The sequence below is a fragment of the Gymnogyps californianus genome, chromosome 20 (genome assembly GCF_018139145.2).
Source record: "Gymnogyps californianus isolate 813 chromosome 20, ASM1813914v2, whole genome shotgun sequence".
NCBI classification, from domain to species: Eukaryota; Metazoa; Chordata; class Aves; order Accipitriformes; family Cathartidae; genus Gymnogyps; species Gymnogyps californianus.
Window position 1 is genome coordinate 6082575 of NC_059490.1, and position 21791 is coordinate 6104365.

Sequence of the window (21791 nt, forward strand, 5' to 3'; positions counted from 1 at the left end):
GCCCCGCCCCGCTGCCGCGCGACTCTTCCGGCTTCGGCTGCGCCCCTTCCGGCTCCGTTTCTTTAAGGCCCCTGAGGCGCGGCGGCGGGAGCGTTGGCGGTGAGAGGGGCTGAGGGGCGGCGGTGGTGGGGCCTGGGCGGGGGTGCCTGGGCATGGGGCACTCCTCGGGCTGGGGCTGCTCTCTGGGAGGTGGCTGAGGTGCTGAGATGAGGCCTGGCGCCTGCGAGACAGGGTCTTCCCCTTCAGTCCTGCTGACAGGGAGGTTGCTGAGGCTGGGCCTGGCGCAGAGGGCTGTGGAGACCCGGGGTGGGCACGGGCGAAAGGCTCCCAATCTGTTTGAATATTCTCTTTTATCCTCCTCTTTGCTGTGAGAGATGCCCAGTCTAGCTGTCTGGCTCCTGGCTTCCTGGTGGCTCCCTTGTGCTTTGTGGGTGTTGCTTATTTTGTACACGTTTGCCTCTCCCTGGCCTGGTCACTGTGTGGTTGCTGGTGGGTAGCCCTGTTTTACAGAAGGAGGGCTTCTCACACCAACTCCCTCCTCCAGCCCTATGGGTCACACAGCTGAGTCAAGGATGGTAAAAGCAACCTTGAGCATTGCTGCTTGGAGCATTTCATCCTGTGGATGTGTCTCTGTATCCCTAAACTTTTCTTTTGATGTGTTGCAACATCAAAGCAAGCGTCATTTAGTCTTACAGAATGGATAGATGGAGAATTCAACAGGTGTCAGTTGTGCTTAACAGTACATGGCTGGGTGGGAGAGAAAAACATCTTTAGTTTTCATCAGTTTTAATATTGGTTCAAGTCTTCTGATGTTTAGCTAACAATTTTGCCCATGACTCTTGGAAGAGTGGTATAGAAAGCTCTCCCTAATTAAACAAATAAGGTAATGGAGTATAATTACTTACAGGAAAGAACTAACTCAAAAGTGATTACACTTACTGTAGGTCAGACAACTCTTTGATACATCATTTATGCTTTGAGAAGCTTATTACCTCTCAGGTTTCATCAGCTCAGCTAATAATGAGATAGACAGAAGCAAATGACTTTCTGAACAAAAGTTACAGGCTCCTCCCTGTTTGGGTTAACTCTGGTCATATACAGACCTGATTAACAGGTCTCCAGCAAAAACAGCTGCTGTATGAGCTAAATTCATAATAATTTCCACAGCTACACATTTCTGTACTGTGTTTGTGACAATTGGTGTGATTCAAAGGAATTTTGTGGACTTTGTGGGATAAGGTCTCATCCTCACACTATTATGTCCATTTTTACTGCTGTCCTGAAGTAACTTTCCCTGGTAACGGGGACATTTTCATATCCCTTCTTATATTGTAAAACAAGGCTGAGGTAGTGCAATATCTGGAGTTTTGAACTGCTTTTATCTACCCTGTTTTTCCAACAAAATGACCTAATTAAGCTGTTAGTCTGAAATAGAAATCATAATTTTGGTATTGATCAGAAACTGGTTATGTTTTTTTGTTAAAATAACATGTCTGCTTGCTCGTTGCCAGGCACTGGATGACCGTAACTAAACAATGTCTGTACCACGTGGAGCTGTCCATGCAAAATGGATAGTAGGGAAAGTAATAGGAACCAAAATGCAGAAAACTGCCAAAGTGAGAGTGACAAGGCTTGTGCTAGATCCTTACTTACTAAAGGTAAAAGCTGGTTAACAACTTGTCTTGCATGGTAACTTTTGTACTGTGTGGAGGAATGTTTTACTGATTTGACTCTTAGAATTTTTGATAGCTCTTTCCAATGCAAACTCCTTAAGGAATTTGCATAACAACTTGGCTGTGGGGATGACTGCAAAGGATGAAAAGCAGTGTGTTGTGAGGACAGTTCCTTACAAATTATCTGCTAAATGTATTTCTTTGAAGTGCTTTGTTAATGCACTTCATTTGATCTCAGTTGAGAAGATAAGTTTTTGTTGTTTCACACTTAGATTTAATTTTTCACATTGATTTGGAGTATGCTTTATTTTGGAAACTTTACATTATATTAGTCACTTTTACAATAAATTTTGTAGCAGTTTTTCTGTATGCATAATTGTAAGCATATTTTAGTATTTGAATCTGTACTGTGATGTGCTATATGAGCTTTGTATTATCGCTTCTTGTCACTGCATTTCAAACGGGGAGGTTAAAATTAGTATTTTCTCCATTTTTAGATAGGGAAACCATGGTACATGTAGGTGGAATAACTTGCCTTTGACCAGAAGGTTAAGGATAGAGTTAGGATTAGATAATGGGTCTTGCGGATCCCAGTCCAGTACTTTATCCAGTAGAAGAACCTGTTAAATTCTTTCTTAGAAGAAAGATTCTGAATTCTGTTCCAATAGGAATAAATATTGAGTTTTTATATGAAAGAAAATGAGTTGAGTGAGAAAGCTCTCAAATGACAAACTTCAAAATACTGATTTCAGGGCTGATGAACTTTGGACATACTAGGATGAATAAGAATTAATATCAATACTTGAAGTGTGGACTGCACAGGAAAGTCATTCATCTTGGAAGAGCCAAGGCAGCTGTCCTGCTGAAGCAGTGTTGATGTGAAGCATCCTAAGGAGAGGAAAGGCTAACACAGCAGAACTAGAGAACAAAGGGGCCAGTGGAAATTGGTGATGATAGGAAAGGGAATCTATCTTAAGTGAAAAGCTTGTTATTTTTACCTGTATCCACATGTTCACTACAAACAGCTTTTTGTACTCGGCGTTTTCTTCCCCATCTCCTTTTCTACAGGCTCAGCTGGCAACAACATCCTGACCAGAGATTGTCAGGGAAGGGTGGTGTTGTGCTTTCTTTGGAAAAACAGTAGAGTGCATGGTTGCATTTCTCTTCATGATCCAAACTGAATCTCATTGAAAAAAAAAATATAAGACTTTACTTCTCCTTAGTGAAATTTAGTTTGTTTTATATTAACTATATCTTTGCTAATTGCTTAATTTTGAAATCTAATGCCAAGGTTTCCTTTTTTTCCTTCTACAGTTCTTTAACAAACGAAAAACCTATTTTGCCCATGATCCATTGCAGCAGTGTGTTGTTGGAGACATTGTTCTTCTGAAAGCTTTGCCAGAGCGAAGGAGCAAACATGTGAAACATGAACTGGCTGAAATTGTTTTCAAGGTTGGAAATGTCATAGATCCAATAACAGGAAAGCCCTGTGCAGGAACCAGATTCCTTGAAAATCTGTCAGATTCGGAAAATCTGACAGAGGCGGATACTACCTATCTAAGTGAAAAACTTCAGGAACTTAAAGTTTGTTCAACAAATAGTGGGGAAAATATTTAAACAGAGGGCTTTTCAGCTTGTCTGTCAGGGATGTTTGGGGCCCTGCTGTTGTATGTTAAATGTTTCAGTGAAATCTGTAGTCAAAACAGTGAACATAGTTGCTTATAAGAACAGATGTTACAGATTGATAGGCACCTCAAATCTTTAAATGAAAATACAGAGAAAATGTGAGTTTAGTGTTAACACTTCATTTTGTTGCATGTAGTTTTGCCCCAAGCCTTGACAGTTTCAAAAGCCAGCTGCTCACTTGGAATGACTCTTCTGTATTGAGAAAGACAAGAAAATAACTGTATGATGTTTAAGTTTGGTGGGAGGGTCATTACATTATTTGATTGTTCTGTATTTCAGGCAGTCTTTTGTGGTTTGTAGGACTACTTATGATGATGCTATTAAATCTTTTGAAAGGAAGTGTAGAATTTTAAAACCAGCTACCTGCATGTGTCCTTATTTCCTCTTACAGTCACTCATGCCACACTGCAGTATCTTCTAACTTCCAAAATCTCTAACAAAAACACAGCCACTTGCCTCTATAATGGCAGTAAGGTAAGCATAAAAACTTTGGGTAGCTCAGCAGGTTGCCTTTGTAACCTGTCCAAAGGAAGTATTTAGTTCTGGGAGAGATGGATCTCTTTGAACTGCCAGCAGGAAATAGAAGCTGATGAGAATACAAAGCCAAAAAAGTAGAAGTAAAGATGGTTAGATTTAGTCTCATCAGAAAAGCTAATTAAAGCAACACATTTTGGAAGAGATACAGGTACTGATTTGCTGCGTACTTTAATATGAAACTAGAAGGCCATAGCAGTTAATGATTAAAGATCACTTTATCCTGCTACAGCTCTGGGGATCTTGTGTCCTGTCTTCCAGGACATAAAGCAAACTAAGAGCGTGCAGCTGTTACAGCAGCCTTGTGTTGCTGACTTTTCATTCAGATCTCAAGGGGCATCTGCCTCAAAACCCAGCTTTTGTGGGGACAGCATTCCATGTCCCTGTGTGGAGGGGAGAGTGGTATATTAGAGCTATGAGAAATCCTTTTTGAAGTGTCTATGTCATTGGTCTTTAAGATCAGAAGCTAATCAAGGTGTGTCTGAAAAGAGTTCCTCTGATCTGAAATATCTTAAGAAAGTGAGCGAGCTTACACTAGTAAGCTATCAGTTGTGTTCTGTTGTCAGTGGTGTAAATCATTTGCCCTTTAACTTCCTTCATCTGCACAAAATCAGTTTCAGCTGCCTGCAAACTGCTAACAAAGTCCAACTGAACTCAGCAAATTATTTGGGCCAGGAAGAATGAGAAATGTACATTTTCTTCAGTGCTTCAAACCAAAAAATACTGCTCTTTGAATGCTAGTCCTCAAGTACTGTCCTGCATGTCAGATCAATAAGCTGGGACGTCAAGACATCTTGATTCAAACGTCTCTATGTAAATCAATAATGTGAACATGGTCTCTGAGGAAGAGTCCTAAACATATGGCTGTGGGTTATTCTTGTTGATATGTTTGTTGAAGTGGTTTAGGTTTATGTAAATTACTTAGTAACTGTAGCTGGCTGATTAAGGCCCTCATCGAAGTGGAAGGAAGCCTGGGCTCTGACTCCTGCTCGAGTGAATGTGAAATGTGAAACTTCATCTCTAGCAGAGATTGAGAGAAATCAGACCCAGGCTAGAACATGGCCCTGGGCTGCAGGAAATACACTAAGTTGTATCCAAGCAGGCAGTAAAGGAACTTGACCCTCAGTACTTGTGATATGAGTGTTCTAATAACTAGACATACAATGTTTATAAGAAATAGAAAAAGTTTCCTGTTTGGTTAATGAGTTGCATCTATGTCTAATTGGGGAAGTAAATCTTTCCCTGTATTTGCTGTGATTTTTCTTGAGTAGCTGTGAAAATGTCATATTTTTTCTAAGATTGATTCGTCGCAGAAGGTTGTCAGTTTTTTTCCATTTACAGGTAGGCTCTTGGGGGGGTTGCTCGAGAACTCAACATGCTGTCAGATCAGAATGTGATTAAATGTACATAGTCTGAAGTGTAACTTGTTTTTAAAAGAATGATGCCAATTGTAGGCTAAACTGTTTTTGAAAGAGGCACCACAAACATTGTACTTGACTGATGTTAAAGCACATTGCATGTGCTAGCCTCTGACTTACTCTCACAGAGTGCTGATATAAAAATCATAAAATGGTAATGGAAACTGCATAGTGAAATGATACAAACTTTGTATGTGCTATGTAGAAAGGCAAGATTTGCTCATTAACTTGTTTTCTATGTTTATTGGCTAGTTGCTTTTAGAACTGTCCTTCAACTATTAGCCTAACTACAAGTTTATTCTTAACTTAAAGTTATTTAAGGATTTGATGCTAGCACACACCACCCATTCAGCCAAATTAAATACTACTGTCGCTGAAACAGTGTGAAGAAAACATTTCAGCTGTGTGTGGGTGAAAATTTATTTGGGGAATAGGAAACAAGGTTTTGCACATGATTAAAAAAAAAAAAAAAAGCCCGGGCTCGCTCTTAGTGTTTTTCAGGCGAGACCCTAAACCAGGCCTGGGGCACCCCCAAAAGCTGAGCAGACTGGGGCAGTTCGCGCATGCGCACCTGTGGCTTCCCCAGGGGGCGTGGCCGGAGCCACCGCCCCCGGCGGCGGTGCGCCCCTCGCGTCCGGCAGCGGCGCTGCAACGCTCAGCTTTCCCCCCCCCCCGGCCCAGGAGGGAGGCGGCCGGAGCAAGATGGCGGCGCGAGTGCTGCTGCGGCGGAGCCTGGCGGGCGCCAGCGCCGTGCCGCGTCTCCCGCCCGGCGGTGGCCTGGCCCTCAGGTGAGCCCTGAGGGGGTGAGGCGGGCGGGAGAGGGCCGCCGAGGGAGGCTGGAGACGGAGCCGACGCTGCCCGCGCCTCCCCTCGCCCCGCCGCGTAGACTCCCCCCCACCCCCCTCCCCTTTCCTGACTGGAAATGGCGCCCCGCTCGCCGGGGCAGCTGACGGGCTGGGCCCGCGGCCCTCCCGTGGGGCGGGGAGTGTGACCCGCTCGGGGTGTCCCTCAAGGTCATGGGCCCCAAGGCCAGCCCCTTCCCCTCTCTCCCCCAAGTCCGCCCCTGGGTGGGGATGATGGCTGCGCCGCTGACCCGTCGCGCCGCATCCCCGCCCTGCCCCGCCGGGGACGGGGTGCCCGCCAACCCCTGCCGCCTGTCCCCTGGGCTCAGGCTGCAGGGACACCCCGCCCCTGCAGGCAACAGGGTGCACAGGCACCCCACGGCCACGTATCGCCGGGTGTCGGGCTGCACAGCCACCCTGCACACATGTATTCCTGGTATTGGGGTGTATGGATGCTCTGCACCCAAATACCCTTCCACAATCAGGGTGTACAGCTACTCCACATCCCAACTCCACCAGGCAACAGGGTGCATGGCCACCCTGCATCTCGTCCTCTGGTGTTGGGGTGCATGGCTGCACATGCAACAAAACCCTTGGTGTCAGGACGCACAGCCACTTCTTGCTCACGGTGCTGAGTTGCACCCCTACGCAACATCCATGTTTCCCCCAGTGTCAGGGTGCATGGCTGCGCGCACCAGCATCTTCCTGCCTTCACAATGCACAGCTACACATGAACCCCAGCATGTGTGTGCACACCTTGGGTGTCAGGGCATACATATTCATACTTCCCTTAGGAGCTGGGATGTGTGTGCACATGCATACAACCCCCAGGTGTCCGGGCACATACAGAGACACATCCATCAAGTTTTGGGGTACAGACATTTGCATGCCCACGTCTGATGTGTGAAGGGTCAGACACACGCACACAGCTCCTGGGTGGCAAGGGTGCACACACACATACACAGCTGTCAGGGTGCAGATGTGCACACATGTGTCCTGGGTATAGGAGGCAGACACACATGCTCCCTGGGTGTTGGAGACACAGAAGCGGCCAAGCTGGGATGGCTTTACACACGTTTTTTCCTCCCTTTCTTTAAAACAGGGAAAGCTGCTGTCTCAAGCCTCAGAATGGGCAGCAGCCCCTGTGCAAGACTAAAGGCATCACTGCCAGCCGCTGTTTAAAGCAGGAACGGGGAGGGTTGTGTAGAGGATATGTTGTGAGATTTTATGTGCATGTTTTGGGGTTTTTTTTAGTTTCAAATAAACTTTGACATCTGTTTAGACCACAGATGAAAAACTGTCAATTATAGACAAGTTGTTTTTCTTTCTCTTCCAGGCAGACATGGGTTTCTACAAAATCTAAATATTTGACCTGGTATCTCCCACCCAGTTTATATTTTGTGCTAAAGCAGAAGCTAAGTGGGATGGAAGTGTTTTCACCATCATTTTTGATCTAAGCAAGCTATTCAGTGTTACCCTTTTGTGTTCACAGCCTAATCTTTGTAGCAAGAAAGCTAAGCCCATAGGTAACATTTGTAGGATAAGAACTTGCTAGCAAAGTCAAGCAGTGCCTAAAAAGATTGCATGAAAACTCTCTTTAATAAGTATTGTTCCTGGAAAATAAAAACTTGTGAAGTGTGATGGTAACTCCATATAGTGTGTCTACGTTCATTCTATGTGTATATTCACATTTCATTAGTGGTATTTGGGTTTTGGAACAATTTGGATCCAATATCTGTTTTACTTGGAACAGGTATTATAATATTGTGGGGCATAATGTTAAGAAGTTAGTTAAAAGTAGATATTTTGGATGATGGATTAGTTTTGAACTAATTTGTGGTTGATGCTCACAACTGGCAGTCCAAAGACATGAATTCAGTCCCTACTCTTCCAGAGCTAGTCTTGGGTACATATTGCCTATACAAGTGAACCAGTAATCAGTTCAGGGCTTCTTGATTTGTGGGTGTCTAGAATGACACCAGTAGTGTAGGACTTCTCTAAGGATATGGATTAAAAATAAGGCTCTAGCATCTCAGATTGGGTGCACTGACTATCTGTTTTAATAAACTTCAGCTGTTACCATTCTTTATTATAAGTGTCTATTTAGATGGATAGTCATGATTTGTTAGTCATTGTTCATGAGGAACTTTACAATTGCTGGATAAAAGATTTTACATAAATGTAAAGTATGACTCATTTCATTGTATTGGAAATTAAATATACCTCCAGTTTTAGGTACAGTTTAACATTCAAGTCATGAGACTTTCCTAATAGCAAAAGAATTTGCTTTTCAGTATTATCCCCATAACTCCAGCTTACTCTTGCTGCTGATAAAGCTGGTTCACAAGAAAAGCAACATGATTATTTGTCTCTTTCATCTTCAGTTTGCTGCAAACAATAATCCTCATAGACTAGTGTTCTAAGTATTACTTTGCTAACTCCATTTAATAAAGGGGAGGAAGTGGCAATAGTTTACAGATCTGAGTTGAAAAAATGAGCACTGCAGGACTGGGATTGGGTTTTGTCTCCTAGAGCCCTGTTTGCTGTCCAGTAAGTATTAGTGCTTACTTTAAGAGAGCTTTTTAAAACAACTTGGATTTATTAGGTGGGGTTTACCCCCAGTCATCTGGGACAGCTTGTGTTCCTATGGCACCTGATGTAGATGTGACAACACAACTGCAGTCACCTGTGCCTCACCTCCTCCAGCTGAGATCAGAGATACGTCTACTCCAGGGAGCTGCGTACCCTCTATTCTAGCAACAGCCTTATCATGGAATGCCCTTTTAAATGCTTTTACTCAGGAGTAGCTGCTTAGCTTTCAACATAGTAACATGTTTGTGTGTTTGCCTAGGGCCAAAGAAGGCACCATTTTCAGTAAATACACCAATAAGGTATTTACCAATTACTTCTTAACTTTGAAGGTCATCTCGGCTGCAGTTGTTCTGGTTGTTATTGTTTCTCTGCTATGAAATACTTCTCCTTTCCTCCATTCTGCCTCCACAGGGTGAACCAGTTCATTATGTTATTTTCAGACATTGGGACTAAAAGGTTCATTGTTGAAAACACTGGTAGTGTGAACTACTTTTGCATAATACAGACAGGCATGTTCATGAAGATATTTTTCCCAAAGGAAGTTGAGATTTTCTTTCCCTATTTTTTTTTCCTTGAATGATTGTCACAAACTTTTGATATCTGGAAGACAGCTTTAGAGCTGAAGTTTGTTAGCTATCTTCTGGATCTCCTGGTCAGTAATTAAGGGTGAAAAGTTGACTTCTGAGGCAGGAAAAGGTTTAAATTTCCAGCTGTAGTGCGACGTTTTTAGTATGTCAGAGAAGTATTTTAGTATTACAACAGAAACCCCATATCAAAAAGAAGCAAATTGAAGGAAGTGCTTCTTATGAGAAAGAAGAAAAAACATTTGAGCTTGGGGTCCCCTGTCACACATTGTAGAGAATCAGTTAAATACATCAGCTTTCTTGTCCTTCTGCACAATTTTTAGTGATTGAGGGGTCTTCTGTCAGCTGGAAAAGAGAAGAATAATTCCTTTAACACGTCATTTTAAAAAAGCACAGTTATCAGTTGTAATGTTTTGTGTACTCTGTGGTGTAAAGGGAAGTGGTATTATTTTGGAAGTGTACTTGCAGAAACTGCATAAAGATTAGATAAAAAAAGACAGTGAAATTCTTGTGTTTCAAAGAAGGGGAAATTGTGAATGTTGTACAAAGAATGTGGATCTGTACCCCTACATAGTACAGTTGCCAGAATTTGGAATTGCAATATTTGCAGGCTGTTTTTTTCCTGCCACTGGTAATTTTTCCCAAATTAGACTTTCATTGTATTTTTTCTCTTGAAAGATGCACTATTTAACTTTTCCTTTTTTAGAGCTACATTTAAGCAACATAGGAACATATGGCAGTTACTTTCCTATTTACACTGTACAAATTTTTCCTTATGCATGCTGTCTTTTTGCTCTTTTTCACTCTTGTCTGTGTACATCAGGACAGACCCAGCCTTCTTGAGCAAAGACACTTGATTAAAAAGAAGATAAATAGGCAGCAAAAGCAGCCATCCACCCATTCCCTGCCGTGTGCACAAAGAATAAAAGTGGATAATGTATGGTTAACTGTTCAGCTCTGTATCTAGTAAAATGTTTGTGAGAGGGTAAATCTCAGTGGGGAAAGAACTGCCTTTACCTTGCTAGGAAGCGGCTCAGTGGAAAGTTTGAGTAACAGACGTATATGTAACTGTGTTATGATACTGTTTGCATTAAACTTGATTGTGCCTGTCTTCCCTGCATTGGGGGCATTTTCAAGACACACTCACTGACAGTATAATGTACTTGTTAATATGTAGGGGGCTGGTATCTTCAGCTGGCAGACCTCGTGAAGACAGTTGGTTAAAATCGCTATTTGTTCGCAAAGTCGATCCAAGGAAAGATGCTCACTCCAACCTTCTAGCCAAAAGAGAGACCAGCAGTCTGTATAAACTACAGAGTGAGTGATATTTTTATATGTAACATTACCATTTCTTTATTCTGTTCCTGCATTTCTCATGTAATGTTGTTGTTTCAGTTCACAATGTAAAACCAGAATGTCTAGATGCCTACAACAAGCTTTGGTAAGTGTGCATATTATGTTTTCACATTTTAGACATGTTGATTTGATCACAAGCTGTTCTGAAAATTGGCAAATATCATAATTATTTAGAGGGGAGGTGGAAAAATTCTGCTTTTACTTTCAGGGTATGGTGTTAAATAGATCATATTATTCTTGGAGAGAGATGGCAAAAGATACTTTACTCAGTTCACCCCCTGCCTTCCCTCTTGGAGGTGTCATTTGCCTAAGCTGCAATTTAGGGTGATGCCTTTTGTGAAAACATCGGTGACGTTTGTTGGAACAGCTCTCCCCCTTCCCTTAGCTGTCTTACAATTGCTGGTCCATGCGGGTAGATCCTTGTATGCTAGCGTGTCCCACTCCAGCTACCATGTAGGAATGTGTTGAGGGTGGTTATTGTCTGCATACGGGAAGGAAAGGGAGAGATCACCGGTAAGTAAAACTACATGCCAGTATTAAATTGAAGTATAACTTTGAGGAGATTTTAAAAACCCAGGGGTTGACTTTCAGCTCATCTATATCCTTCTGCAAAAGTAATGTGACTGAGATCTACTCTTAAAGAGCTATGCAAATCCTTGGACAGGATCTTTGCATTGGGGTGATATCCTCCAAAGGGAGCAGTACTGTTATGGGTTTTCCAAAAAGTTACAGCTTTATAAAATGTATGAATTGGTAACATATTAAATTTACTACTTTAGGGACAAAATTGCAGAAATACGAGTCCTGTTCTGCCTACATAATCACTCTTCTGGAGCCAGAACAACTGCCTTTTCAAGAACTGTATGTTTAAATTTGGAAAAGTAGTGAGCCTCACACATTTCGAAACAGCAGTGCTTTCTCACTGACAGTGATCATCTTGTCAGTTAAATAAAACATTCTTAGCATAATGATGCCCTACTGCAACCAATTTTTTAAGTGTGGTGTATTGGTGAGAATACCAGCTGGGCTGGAGGGTAGGGAAGAAGTTCACAACTCCCAGCTTAAGTCCTTGACTTTGTTATTGGTTGGCTGTACAGCCATGAGTACGTTGTCTAACATCTCTGTGCCTTCATGTGTTCAGCTTTGAAATGGGGCTAAATAACCCAAAACTGTTTTCCTTGCTATACAAACATAGAAATCCACTAGAATAACATTCAATCCTAAGGTATTTTTAGCTTTTTTGTTTAAAAAATAAATACACAGAGAAGCACAATTAGCACTCACCCAGCTTTCTGTTTAAACGCTTAATATAAACCTGTCCAATTATACAAGACAGGGAACCACTTCTCCACGTTATCTCATGAGCTACCTAAATGTTGAGTGAAAGCAGAGGCTTTTATTTTCAAGGAAAGAGACAATAGCAAAGAAAGAAACTGCTGACAGCAATCAGATGAAGTATGTGTGGTTAGATTTATTCTTTCCAGACCAAAGCAAATTAAGTATTCCAGGGAGGGAGAAAACTTGAGAATGGAGTAATAAAAAAACCTAAGCCTCTCTGAACTTCCTTCCTTCCTCTCCCTAAATTAAAGATGAACAGGTTAATTCCTTATTCTGTATCAAATCAGAATAAGGATTAGTCATCATGTGTTAATAAAGAAATAATGTAATGAAGACAGTTATGAGAGTACCTCATGAATCACTATGGTTAAGGACCCCTTCTGAAGAATTAGGAACAGTTATTTTTAAAAAGGAAAAAGATGGTGTTCATAAGGTATTTGTGGGCATTTTTTTCTATAATTTGCAACAAAATATATTTTAGGGTTATTGTAATGATTTAACATTCCTGTTTAAAGCTGCTTTTCTAGGATCTCATTATGCTTTGCAAAAACAAACTGATGGTGAAACATCCTTGAAAACATCCTTGGAGAGTCATTCTATCATATTATTTACACTATGTAGTGAGAAATCTTGAGGTACAAATTGGTAATGAGATTTGCTCAAGGTTGTCTAGAAAGTCAGTGGCAGAATCAAGAGGAAAACTTCTATCTAATGACTCTCAGCCCAAGGCCAGCCTACTTCCTAGTATTTGATATTGTGCAGAGACTCATTGCCTGTGAGCCAAACTGAGTAAGAGGGGTAATTATTCAGGGAAAAAAATTAAAAAGCAAAGTTCAACCAGACTAATTGACTTACTCATCAAAGTACAGTGCAATGAAAGCTGCCTTAACCAAGTCAGCAATCAGTAAAACTTAATTTTCTAATGCTAATGTAGGCCACTTTTAAAGTTTGAAAAAACATTAGAAATACTGGAAATAGTCAAACAAATTTTGTGTTGGAGGTATTTTTAAGGCAGTTTCTCTGTATGCTTTAATGGTGGGTAAGTTGCCTCAAACTAAGACCACTTTCTGAAATGGTAGAAAGCAATAAGGCTGTATACTATGAAGTACAGTCATTTGATCTATCAAAATCTTGTTTTTATTCATTCAGCTCAACAGAATTAATAGCATTGTAACTGGTACAGAAGACTGTCCTTTCCTATTTTTGTGTATTCTGCCTCCCTTCATAAAGCAAATCACCCATGTAGTTAGGCTGCATTTTCTGTAAGTGAGACATCCTGATACTTATTTTCCTAATGTGTTGGATAACCTTTTAGGTGATAGACATAATTTATTGCATCGAAAGAATTCTACTATGCTGTGTATTTGTCATACAGTCTAAGAAATGGTAACACTTACCTTAATTTTTCGTAGTGTTGTAGCTATCTTTCCCCTGTATAGCAGATTTTTGTATTTCAGCTTTCTCTTCTGAAAAGTAGAGCTTGTGAATTTTCATACCATAATGATAAACATGTGGTGATTTGTTATACATATCAACTGTAGCCTCCCTGAAGGAAATGCAACATAGTGTCTGTATTCCTTGTTTTCAAGTCAAGAGGTGCTGCCAAAGATTCATGAAGAAAAACACTACCCATGTGCACTGGTGGGGACTTGGAACACGTGGTACGGAGAGCAAGATCAGGCTGGTAGGAGATAGAAGTACAACAGAATGTAAAACCATACAAGTGAAACGTGTGCTTGGCAGGTTTCTTCTCTTTAAATCATCTCTGTTGACAGTAAACCTTTAGCAATGTATACAGTGAGGGGGTGTGTGCATCAATTACCAGTAGTCCTACTAACATTTACAGTGCTTGCTTTTTGTCTTGTTGAGTTTGACAGTAAAGCATTAATTCCTAACATTTGTCCTGTTGTTAATACACTTTCATGTTTTCCAGGTGGTAGATTAAGAGTTTTGGGAAATGCTTGTAAAATGTGGTCCTGTAATATTTTGCGGGCACAGATCATGTTCCTGAATATGTAGGGTAAAGGCAAAGGCTTACAAAGACAGAGTTTATCTTGCATTGGCCCGTATAAAAGCTTTACTCAGACTTTCATACTGTAACTGCTGTCTGATAATGAAATGCAAATCATTCATGCTATCTGAAAAAATGATTGCATTGTAAACTCAACAATAAGCTAGGCCTTTACTGGAGGAAAGTAAAAATATTTCTGTTCATGTTCGTATAAGTATACTGCCTAACTATGCAGATTGAAAATACATCGGAACTAGACATTACTGAAGAGCTGCTACAGAGGTAACTACAAAGAGTCTAGTGTAGAGAGAAAACCTGAAAAATTTCCTAGGCTCTGGGAAACTGAAGGAATGGGAAGCCACGAATACGGAGTGATGTACTGATATTTGTTACGTAGTTTGTTACGTAGCTCCATTGTTAGAGCTATGCTAGTATCAATGTCATTGCTTCATTATTGAAAAATATGTACACATTAATTTTTCCTGCATTCACAGCATATTGCAATATTGGCACTGAACAAATGCAAAGAAATAACAGTAGATAAACCAAACAATGTCTGAGAAACAATTCTAAAAGTTGAAGGGAAATTGGGGAATGAAGACAATTGAAATGAGAATATCTTAGCTAAGTCTCATTCGTTGCTTTTGTAACATATTACACAGACTGTATCTGTAATTGCATCCATAGCCTGCCTTGAAAATGTTATTGCAACAGTTCTAGCAGTGTAATAAAGCAGATTATGGGGGTTTGACTTGTTCAGTACTTGTGCCCAGGCTGTGTTAATGTTAGGTGGATATATCAAATTTGCCCTGGGGATAAGGCGGCAGAAACAGGCGGACTGGATGAATCTGCTATCATAGTGAAGTGCCTTACATTAGTCTCCAGTTTGCTCTCCTGGAAAAGGCACAGGACTGCTTTAGAGGAGAGAAAATAGCTTTTGTGACTCTTTGAGGTGAAGTACTGTTGCCTTGCTATATTAAGTGCTTGTAAATAAATCTTGTTATATTAAAGGGATTTATTATGATTTATTAAAGAGAGAATGCTTTGAAAAAACTCAAATCTAGATACCTGTTCTGAAATTGTTTTTATGGGGAAAATCCTAGCAAATGTAACAATTGTAGCATGTTCAGATATCTTCTGCTTTTTTTAATGTAATGTTTACCTCAAAAATAACATTTGCATCATTTTTCATGTCCTACAGAACGTGTGTTGCTCTTTGTGCTTGAGTACTGACCTGAATTTACTGAACTAAAAAGTCTACCCCTCTATTGCTTTTAGATGAAATTGGTATAAAACACATTTTTGGAATTAAGTCATCCTCTTAAATTGAATCTCAATTTCAACTACAGTCATGTAAAGTCATCACATCTTACTAGCATGGCAACAAAAAGTTCTTTCAGAAATTTCCCTGTTATCTTCAGAGTAGATTGCAAAATTTTCCAAGAGAACTCTTCAAAAAGCAGATGATTCCATTCTTAAAATGTTCAAATGCGTAGTGCTTTCTTTAATGAAAATCTATTTTTAAACCTGTTACCCGATTTCTATTTTTGTATAATTCTGTAGTATGAAGAGCATTTTATACTGTGATACTCCGTAAGATTTAACACTGCTCTGTGACATCCCTGAAAAAGCTTCCTTTTTTCTGTTGCAGTTCATCTGTGGAGATATGAGGGAGGCTATCCAGCTCTCAATGAGGTCATGAGTAAACTCCGTCAAAATAAGGTAAAGCGCATTGGTTTTGTTAGAATTGGCTATCTTACTCAGAAGAGAACAAAGAATAGTCAGAGAAAAAACCTGCACGTTTGGATACCCGCTTTTACTTCAGTATCTCATCACTTCCTGTACAAACTTAGAAACCTCTTTGGAAAAGGGTTTATTCTCATATTCAGAAATTCAGGTTTAATATCTGAATACTTTATGAAACACACTTAGTGCTGTGTAAACATGCCACTTGAAATTTTCAAATACGCCAGGGGAATTTAGATGCCTTTACAATTTAAAGGATTTCAATGTCCCAAAACCCCAAGATAGCATTAAAAAAAAAAATCTAAGCCACCGTATAGTATACTGCTTTTTGTTGTTGAAACATAATACACAGTGACAGTGATCACTTTTTTTTTTAGGAATTCACAGAGTTTCGCAAAGAAAGAGGTAACATGCTTCTCTCACGCAAGAACCAATTATTGTTGGAGTTTAGTTTCTGGAATGAACCTGTTCCCAGAGAGGGGCCTAATATCTATGAACTGAGATCCTATCAACTTAGAGTAAGTTTAAATTTTTCTGTTTATTTTTTAAACTCTGTGCTGTTGTAAAATGTTCACAGCACGTTTATACAAAGTAGAAGGAAAACAGACCTCATCTTAAAAATCTGGTTCTTATCAAAGCTTGTGTCTGAGTCATTGTTGCTCTCAAAGTGTGGGGTCCAAAATGAAGGCAGGCTCCAACAAGATACTAATATCTGCAGGGCTGAAAACCCTGTGTTTTCATTTGAAGGCAACTTCAGGCAAATGACTAAGAAGTAATACAGTAAGTAAACAGAGTAATTACAGATTATTATAATATGCTTATGGCTTGAAGGAAGTGATTTTGTTAATACATAGTGTTTTCCATACGTAAATGTTGTGAAAACTGTCCAAGTATTCTAACTTTCTTTAAACTACAGTTTTAACAGTCTGTTTTGTTTTTGTAGCCCGGAACAATGATTGAGTGGGGAAATTACTGGTAAGTGTTGCTTTAGCACTTGCGTTCTCCTATTTGAGAGATGTATGTTTAAAAATCATGAAGTGGAGGTGGCAGAATGGTACAAAAGCATTTCAGTCACCCAGTTAATGGTCTGCTTCTGTACTTATGCAACTTGTAAGATAGCTCTTTGACCCTTCATTTACCGTTTGAGGAAAGAAGGAGGAATTCTGTGTGCAAACAACATTGTGGGCTCTGTGATTTGGCTTTCCTTCACATAACCCTTTTAGTTTGCTGTAATACAGCAGAAACCATTTATTTTCAGCAGAAAGCACTGCTTAGTGAAGGGTGGCGGTTCACTCCTTGAGACTATGTTGATCTTTCACAACTTTCAAAAGACCACTAGAAGCAGACTTACTTTTAGTTTGAATGGGCTAAATCTTGGCTCTTTTAATCTTTTAAAGTCAAGTTGCTTCTTGAAAAGCTATTGAGCAGCACATTTGTATTTTAATATATAGGTTAAAAGCATTTGAGACAGTCTTCTGTGGAGTGTATGTTTCTGCTTTTGTCTTATTTAAAACCAGTGTAAGTTTCTTTCAATTTACATTCACTGTCATTGCAATTTTAATGGTTGATAGTTAAACACTTTGGAGTATTTTCAATTATTTTCACAAAGGTGAGGACTTGGATTTTTAGACATGTCATTGTCATTGATATAATTTATTTAATTACAGTAACTTGAATAAAGTAAATTGAATTTAGAATGTTTATAAAATAGGCATATCTATAGTGGTTGCAGTAATCTGTTTTAGAAGATGCAATAGATTTAGAGTTAAGAGAAGTATTGATCTTATTTACATAACAGATCATGGAGTGTTGCACAGGACAGCTGCATAGCAAAGGTCTATGTGAATAAAAAAGTTGTATTCCACTACCACAAAATCAGTGGTAAATGAGTGTGGCAAAGACGATATGACTGAAAGTCAAGGATTTACTTTTAGAAGAACCTGCTGTAAAAATGGCATGCCACTTTACACTGTTCCAGCAATTATCTTTATACTGAATCTGACGTTGAAGAATGATCAATGCACAGTCTAGTGAAACTGTAGGCCTCCAGTTTTGACTCATTCTAACAAGATATATAGGTATATTTTAATTACTTAGTGCTGAAAATCAGTATTGCACATTTTTTTCTTATTTTTAATGGCTGAAGTGTACTGCAAATGCTCTTTAACATTTCAGCTTCCGTTCAACTCTGTTTTCCTTTCAATTATCACTTGTTTCCTACCCAGATCTGCTGTTTTTAATGGCTGCTTTGCTCTTCTGTAGGGCTCGTGCAATTCGCTTCCGACAGGATAATAATGAAGCAGTTGGAGGATTTTTCTCACAAATTGGACAGCTGTATATGGTTCACCACCTTTGGGGTAAATTGGTGTTCTCTGCTTTTTTCTCACTGAATCAGCCCCTAACAGACTGTTGACTTTGCCCAGGAGACAGGTTTTTACAAAAGGCAAAGGAATGTCTTAAAAGGTTTTTTTTGTTTTACATCAACAGTGTTGATTTTCTTAATTTTTGTGTAGATAACTTTATTCTTCAAACAAACAAGCAGAAGTGAACGTTTCATGTTTTGTTCTGTTTCCATCAACAGTTTCTCATGGCCCTTTCTTATTAGGGTCTACTTGTTTACGTTCAGTAACATAAGCATGACAAGCCATGTCCTGCCATCTCTTTCCTCCATCCCCATTCATGCTGAGGTCAGGTTTTTACAGTTTAGTTTCAAGCATCACATACACCACACCTACAAAAAGGAAAGTCAAGCATTTATTTACGTTACTACATCATGGTGTTTTGGCTTTCTCTGTGTGTTAGTCTCCACAAATGCTTAGCTGCTTTTCACATGTTACGATTGTTCCAACTCGAAGAAACTCATTGTCTAATACTTACTTTAGAAACTATGCAGTATTATCTTCATATCTCGACAATTCAGAATATTATATTCCAGCATTAGAAATCTGACACCAGTCATGTAGAACTGTACTCTGTTGCATTATCTGTCTTACCTGTGTCTAAGACATTCTCTCTCTTCCCCAGTTCCTTCTGTTTGCGTTGGTTTGGGAGCTTTTCCTTTTTGTGGAGAAGAACTTCTGACTTTTTTCCTTCCCAGTGTTTGCAGCCTCCTAATTACGCACTAGAATACTTTTAAGGGAGCTATTCATGTGTAGAAGGAAAAGGAGTTACTTCTAAGCTTTGTGCTTGTTGTTTTCCCTCACCAGCCTACAAAGATCTCCAAACCAGAGAAGATATAAGGAACGCTGCATGGCATAAACCTGGCTGGGATGAACTAGTCTATTACACAGGTAACCTATTAACTTCATTGGAATGCTGGAGGTAGACTTTTGTGCATGCCATCATTTTTGTTCTTCAGTACATTGCACAATGATAAAAAGTTTTGCATCTCTGGGGTGTGTGTCTGTCTGTCTGTCAGTTTTTCTGCTGTGAGGGAAAGGAGGGACATTTCGCTAAGCTGTAAAGTGAATTTTGCAATTGATCGTACAAACTTGGAAAAGTTGCCTAATTGCTAAAAAATTGCTACATTAATAGTAATTTTTTATGCAAGCACCTCTCCTGTAGAAGAACAGATTTGTGTAAATGCTTAAGTTTGTGTCCAAAAATTTAGGGAGCCAATAGTGAAGTTCATATTAAATCATTACCTCTAATATTTCATGAAATACGGGATCCTTGTTAAATGCATTCCTTTGAAAGGGGAATTTAGACTTTGGAACTAGAAGCTAGGAGATCTTTGAGATCAAAGATAGCTTTCATAACAAAACTCACAAAAGTATGCTAAGCATGTCAGATTTTGGTTCCATAGGGTACATTTCAAAGGAAGTATACCAGAAAAATGTAAGATAACTTTAATTATGGTGAAAAGGAATAGAAATATTTGTCTTCAAAGGAGCAGACAGATTATATTAAAAAATCACTTGTTCTCGAAACTACTATGCTTCAGTTATAGGAATCTTGGTGGTTACCGATGACTTGGCATGCACTAGCTAGGAGAGTAATTTGAAGACAATAATATCTGTTCAAACTGAGTGTGCAGAACTGCTAATGATCTCTGTTAGTGAAATTAAACCCTGTCTCAATTTTTTTCAGTGCCCCTTATTCAGGAAATGGAGTCCAGAATCATGATACCATTGAAGATTTCTCCGCTTCAGTAAAGTCACTGATGTACTTGTGCCTACATAGATGAAGTGACAAGTATTTGTCTTAAATTAATTTATGGTATACATTGTATATCATAGTCTGAAATATAAAAGTACTGTATTGAGCTTATAAAAGAGACCTCTTTTCTTCAGAATCTAATGACCTTTTGCTCTTAGGGTTGTACCAGGAAAAAAAGAAATATAGGACTATAATTAAAAGGTTGGTTAATTGAAAACAGGTACAAAGACATATATGAGTTCCTCTGTGAGACAGCTCCTCAGATTAAGTATGGCATACAGTATTTAATATCTTCTGCTACATAGGCAATGCCCAGTGTTCAGTAACAGCAACAGAGTGGAGCATTATGGTTGCTGTGGCCTTTGTGTAGCATTATAATGACTGAAGATTTTAAAAACAAATGTGGGAGTTCTGAAATTAGCTCCTCTGAAGCCCTCGGGCACCTCTGAAAAACACCTAGCTGTTCTAGCAGGCCTGAAATCAGTAAGTAGCTCTTAATTTACAAATAGGCAGTCATTAATTGAGGATAATACTGTTTGTCAGGTGATAGCTTATGGACAGAGAATAGGGCATTCTGTTTTGCAAGGACTCTGAAGCCTGTTGAAGCTTATCGCACATTTGTGTAGGTATCTACACCTGAAATGAATTTTGTGAAGTATGACCTACGGTTTTGAAAGAGATACTGACAAGACGTGGTTGTCTGAACTTTCTGCAGGGAATCAAGTTCAGTTAAATACATTTATCTCTACAAATAACTTGGAAGTCTGGGAAAAGGGGTTTAATTTAATAAGCAGTCATGACTTCAGACATATGCTTGGTCGGGTGTTTCACTAACTGTACAGTAGGTACTTATGAATTGATGTGTGAAACTGGCGCATGTTGAGTCAATAGGATTGGCATAAAGCGGTGTACCATTATGTCCAGTTCTATTTTGGTTTCACTTTTAGACTAGAATTTATCAACACTTTGGTGTCTGCAATGATGTGAACATCCTGTAAGTGAAAATAATATTCTCTCTTTAAAGTGGCTACAAGAATCAGTGTAACATACAGAATGTACAAATCAGTTACTGAATGTCCAGTTTGTACATTTCAGTGAGTTTTCAGGAAGAACATATCAGTCAATAAAATCCTTTTAATTTTCACATTTTACTGGCACCTTATATGTATTGCAGCACCTGTGTTTTCTCTCATCTTGCAGTGTTTATTATGGAAAATTTGAATAATTGCATAGAATATTTCAGCTTAGCCAATATCACTTCTCTGTGTCAGGGACAGCATTTCCCAGTATTCTGCTCTCCTTCTCCAAAATGAATTTACAATATCTCCATTACATCCCATTTTGCTAAGTGTTCTAGAGATTATAAGTGCTGTGGTGATAAATACAAAATATTTTTCCTTTCGATTTTTCTCCACAAATTTTGCTTAATTTTTCAGGTCTGATTTCTGCCTTTCTTCCTGTGTGAAATACACTGCACTCTTGCCTTCGCTTGAATTTCATCTTGAACAAAGTCAATATTTGATCTGATTCTTGTCTGTTTTCATATTTTCCTCCTGTTGTCAACTGATTATGGGATTTTAGTGAGTAAAATTCTGTGCTGTATTAGCTTGAAGTTCTCAGCTTGGCTTACTCAGTGGGCCAAGTACATCATTTCAGCTGTTCCTTCTTGTAAATCAGTCACATGCAGTACTATCATCTGGGGCTGTCATTTTTCCAGACTTTTGGGACTACTGTTTAGCTGCAAAAGGAAAAAAAGGATGACAATATCAGCTTCCAGTCCTTGTTATTTCTCCCTGTATCCTCCCATATTTCTTGTTCCTAGAAAATTGTCCTTGTAACTTACCCCTCATAAC

At 39.5% G+C, this 21791-nt stretch overlaps 2 protein-coding genes across 4 annotated transcripts; both read left to right on the forward strand.

The window, feature by feature from the left end:
• The first annotated feature begins 66 nt into the window (after positions 1 to 66).
• Positions 67 to 5728, forward strand: MRPS17 (mitochondrial ribosomal protein S17). 3 transcript variants are annotated; one of them, XM_050909146.1, is made up of 3 exons: positions 67 to 99; positions 1512 to 1658; positions 2988 to 5728. In XM_050909146.1, exons 2-3 carry the CDS (start codon positions 1536 to 1538, stop codon positions 3288 to 3290), a joined length of 426 nt encoding a protein of 141 aa, XP_050765103.1. In that variant the 5' UTR covers positions 67 to 99; positions 1512 to 1535; the 3' UTR covers positions 3291 to 5728. The 3 variants fall into 3 exon arrangements, with proteins under 3 accessions (XP_050765103.1, XP_050765104.1, XP_050765102.1); XM_050909147.1 differs by lacking the exon at positions 67 to 99 and adding an exon at positions 244 to 306; XM_050909145.1 differs by lacking the exon at positions 67 to 99 and adding an exon at positions 599 to 883.
• A 285-nt stretch (positions 5729 to 6013) lies between these two features.
• On the forward strand, positions 6014 to 21082 carry NIPSNAP2 (nipsnap homolog 2). The gene is made up of 10 exons (XM_050908959.1): positions 6014 to 6099; positions 10507 to 10646; positions 10725 to 10770; positions 13613 to 13707; positions 15686 to 15756; positions 16158 to 16298; positions 16724 to 16755; positions 18043 to 18137; positions 18987 to 19070; positions 19870 to 21082. The coding sequence occupies exons 1-10, from the start codon at positions 6014 to 6016 to the stop codon at positions 19932 to 19934; spliced, it is 855 nt and encodes a 284-aa protein (XP_050764916.1). The 3' UTR covers positions 19935 to 21082.
• Positions 21083 to 21791: the final 709 nt, after the last annotated feature.

Excerpts from the sequence above, each read along its gene's own strand:
- MRPS17 (XM_050909146.1), top strand. The coding sequence starts at position 1,536 with ATGTCTGTACCACGTGGAGCTGTCCATGCAAAATGGATAGTAGGGAAA. Across the intron at positions 1,659-2,987 it reads TAGATCCTTACTTACTAAAG|TTCTTTAACAAACGAAAAAC; the intron begins GTAAAAGCTGGT and ends TTCCTTCTACAG.
- NIPSNAP2 (XM_050908959.1), top strand. The coding sequence starts at position 6,014 with ATGGCGGCGCGAGTGCTGCTGCGGCGGAGCCTGGCGGGCGCCAGCGCC. Across the intron at positions 13,708-15,685 it reads CGGAGAGCAAGATCAGGCTG|TTCATCTGTGGAGATATGAG; the intron begins GTAGGAGATAGA and ends TTTCTGTTGCAG. Across the intron at positions 18,138-18,986 it reads TATGGTTCACCACCTTTGGG|CCTACAAAGATCTCCAAACC; the intron begins GTAAATTGGTGT and ends TTCCCTCACCAG.